At 63.9% G+C, this 3636-nt stretch overlaps 1 gene segment (V, D, J or C); it reads right to left on the bottom strand.

The window, feature by feature from the left end:
• Positions 1-1484: 1484 nt before the first annotated feature.
• On the bottom strand, positions 1485-2893 carry LOC141970531 (T cell receptor alpha variable 4-like). The segment is given in 3 exon segments: positions 1485-1605; positions 2079-2400; positions 2842-2893. Coding segments are annotated over 3 exon segments (495 nt in total).
• Between the last annotated feature and the right edge of the window lie 743 nt (positions 2894-3636).

Genomic DNA, 3636 nt, shown 5'->3' with positions numbered 1-3636 from the left:
GTTTGATGTCCTTCTTATGCCGAGGCTCCCAAACCTGCACACGGGACGTGAGGTGGGGCCGCACCAGTGCAGAGTGGGACAATCACCTCCCTCGACCGGCTCGCTGTGCTCTGCGTGATGCACCCCAGGACACCGTTGGCCCTTTAGGCTGCCAGGTCACACTGTTGACTCACAGTCAACTTGCCATCAACCCAAAGCCCCACATCTCTTTCCGTGGGACTGCTCTCCAGCCTCTCGTCCCCAGCTTGTACATATAAGCAGGATTACTCTATCGCAGGTGGAGAATCCGGCTCTTGCGCTTTTTACATTTCGTGAGGTTGGAGACTGCCCAGCTCTCCAGTCTATCCAGCTCTCTCTGCAAGGCCTCTCTACTCTCCCGGCAGTCCACAGCTCCTCCTCATACATTATCATCAGCAAACTTACTTAAAGTACATTTGATTCCTGTGTCTAATCAATTATAACATCTGTGAAGACAAATGTCTCTAAAATGGCGCCTCTGGGAACTGTGGAACATGGAGTAAATATTGCTGCAGTGTGACGAGTGGAATAGTTGTCAGGAATTTCTGCTGTCGCAATTTGGAGAAGGGATGAGAGATAAAGTACACTTTGGTGTGAAGGAATTATTTTTGTTCATGTAAGTGAAGTTTGTGAACATTGTAGATTGTGTGATGAATGTATGTAGTAGTGATAATTCTAAAATATGTGACTCGCAGAGCAGAGGGGGTGAATACATCGGGTTTCTAGAGCAAAGTTTTGGTCGCAGGGGAGCTGCAGGGGTGGCTTCTGTGAGCAGATGCCAGAAGCTGCCTCCCCTGTCAGGCAGAGCCATTCCCAGCTGTTTCTAGGACTGACCGGCCACTGACCAAAGCTGAGCCAACCAGTGATGCTGGTAGCACCTCTCTGATATTGAAGGAAAGAAGGGAAAATACTGTTGTACAAGAGATGCTGGAAGAGAGGAGTGAGAAAACGTGAGAGAAACAACCGTGCAGACACCAAGGTCAGTGAGGAAGGAGGGGGAGGAGGTGCTCCGGGTGTCACAGCCGAGATTCCCCTGCAGCCCGTGGTGAAGACCATGGTGACACAGGTTGTCCCCGTGCAGCCCATGGAGGTCCATGGTGGAGCAGATATCCACCCTGCAGCCCGTGGAGGACCCCAGCCACAGCAGGTGGATGTGCCCTGAAGGAAGCTGTGACCACGGGAGAGCCCGCACCGGAGCAGGCTCCTGGCAGGACCTGTGGCCCCGTGGAGAGGAGCCCACGCTGGAGCAGGGGAAGAGTGTGAGGAGGAAAAAGCAGCAGGGAAAGTGTGACGAACTTAAGACAACTCCCATTCCCCTGTGAGTTTTTCACTGAGCACTTTGCATACGGTGACATAATGTTCAAAGGACGTGGCCGAGGGGATCAGGAACGGACCCAGGAAGAAGTGGGAAAATGAAAGCAGGAAACACAAATGGTCGTTCTGCTGACAAGGAATGTCTCCAGCATCTAGGGGACAGTGGTGCGGGCACAGCAGATCTCCAAGTAGGAAAGCCGGCCAAGGAGGAAACACATCGGCATCCTCAGGGGCTGCTCACTCCCCACAGGGACAAGGATGAGGCTCTTCCCACTGAGATGAGGAGAAAAAAGGAGAAGACAAAGACAAGCAGGGCCAGGTGTCCCTTAGAGCCCGGCCCGAGGACGCCCCGTCGGGCAGCACAGCCTGAGCCCGTGGGGAGGCAGCAAGAGAGCCTGGGGGAAAGGCCGCCCTGCCCTGCCTGCCTCGGCCAGCCCGGCTCCCTCTCCCCGGGCAGCGCTGCCCGAGCGCGGCTCTTCGGTGCCCTCAGGAGCACAGACCCGCCGCGGCCGTCAATGAGAAGAGGTGCTGAGGCCAGGCCTTGGCTCCGGGGGGGGCCGGTGGTGCCGGTGGCGGTGGCGGGGCCGGGCGGGCGGGGGAAGCGGCCCGGGGCCCGGGGCCGGGCGGGGCCGGGCGGGGCGAGGCGGCCCCGGCGGGCGGAGCGGCAGCGCCCCCTGGCGGGCCCGCCCGGGGCTGTCCCCCCGCCCCCGCCGGCCCCGCCCGGCCCCGCCCGCGGCGGTTCGTGCCCGGCCGCAGCCCCGGCTCCTCTCCCCGTGTCTCCCAGCGCGCAGTAATACACCGCCGCGTCCCCGCGCCGGGGCCGGGCGAGCCACAGGGCGCTGGACCGGCGGTCTGCCGCCACCGACAGCCGCCCCGGCGGGGCCTGCAGCTCCTTGGAGCCTTTCAGAGCGAGCGCCAGGAATGCGGGGGCTCGGCCCGGGAGCTGACGGTACCAGAGGATGTAGTCGGCGATCTTTGGGTTGGGGTGGGAGCAGTTGATGGCGACGCCGGTGCCCTCGCTGGTCTCTGCCGACGGCTCCTGCTGCACCTGGGCTCTGCCCGCAGCCACTGCCGAGGAGAAAAGAAGAATCACTTTGCTTCAGCTGAACGTGTCGTGCAGCGGGAGAGGGGAGAAGGGGACACTTCACAGATGGTGGGGGTGTGATCTGAGAACACAGGATGGAGAGACAGTTTCTCGGAGAGTGGTGGTTTGGGGACAGGAATGTATGAGGGAGGTTTGGAAGGACAGTCCGAGTGAGGAAGAGGAGAAGGGGCTGAGGAACAGAGATTGGCTGGGAGAGAAGGAGAGATGGATGGATGGATGGATGGATGGATGGATGGATGGATGGATGGATGGAGAAGCGGAGTAAGAAAATAGAGAGGGAACCTGGGAGGGAATGATCTCATTGGGGGCAGAAGGGAGGACAGAGAAGGGAATAATGTTGAAAAAGGCCGAGCCTCGGTCCCCGCAGCCCTGTCCCGCCCCGCGCCGTCGCCAGCCCCGCGCACCCAGGAGCACCGCGGCCAGCCCCGCCAGCCCTGCGCCCCGGCCCCGCCGCATCCCGCCGCTCCGCCGCCCGCGCCTCGCTGCCCCCCGCCAGCCCCGGCTCTCTGCTCCGGCCGCGGCGCCTCCTCTCCGCCGCCTCCGCTCCTCTCCGCCGCCGCCAGCTCCGCCCCGGGGCTGAGCCCTGCGCCCGCGGCGGGGCGGCAGCGGGGCGGGGAGCGCGGCGCTGCCGAGCCCGGGTCCCCCCGCAGTGGCCGGCGCAGACGGGGCCGGGACGAGCCGCCGCCGCGGGGACACCCGGCGCTGCCCCAGCTCCTGAATCCCGGTGACGGGCGCTGCTGCTGCTGCTGCGCGGGGACGAGGCACCCCAGAACCACTCCGAGCCCGCCCCGGGGGCCCCTCGGACTGGTGCTGCCCTCGGAGCCTCTCTCGCCGGCCGAGGGCCCCGTGAAAGGCCGGCAGCGGCCCCGGGAACAGCGGCGGGGAGCGCGGAGCCAGCAGGAGGCGGCGCCGCGGCAGAGACCGGCCGGAGCGGAGCTGCCCGCAGCGACACGGGCTGTGCGGGAGTGCGGGCAGAGGCGGCACCGGCACCGCCACCTCGGCCGCGGGGATGCCGGGGCCCTGGAAGGAGCCCAAGGCAATGGGGAGCGGCACGGCAACAGGGCGTGGTGGGAAGCTTTGCAAGTTCCAGTGGGAAAATCGGGCGCTTCAGAGCCGATCCGCGAGGAAAGGGCACGCGGGTCTGCTGCTGGGTGCTCTCCTCCATCGGGGCAAAAGGCAAAGGGAGATTTCAGGTGAAG

The sequence above is a fragment of the Athene noctua genome, chromosome 25, assembly GCF_965140245.1.
Source record: "Athene noctua chromosome 25, bAthNoc1.hap1.1, whole genome shotgun sequence".
NCBI lineage: Eukaryota > Metazoa > Chordata > Aves > Strigiformes > Strigidae > Athene > Athene noctua.
The sequence above is the reverse complement of the archived record's forward strand: the minus strand, read 5'-3'. Positions and strand labels throughout refer to the sequence as shown.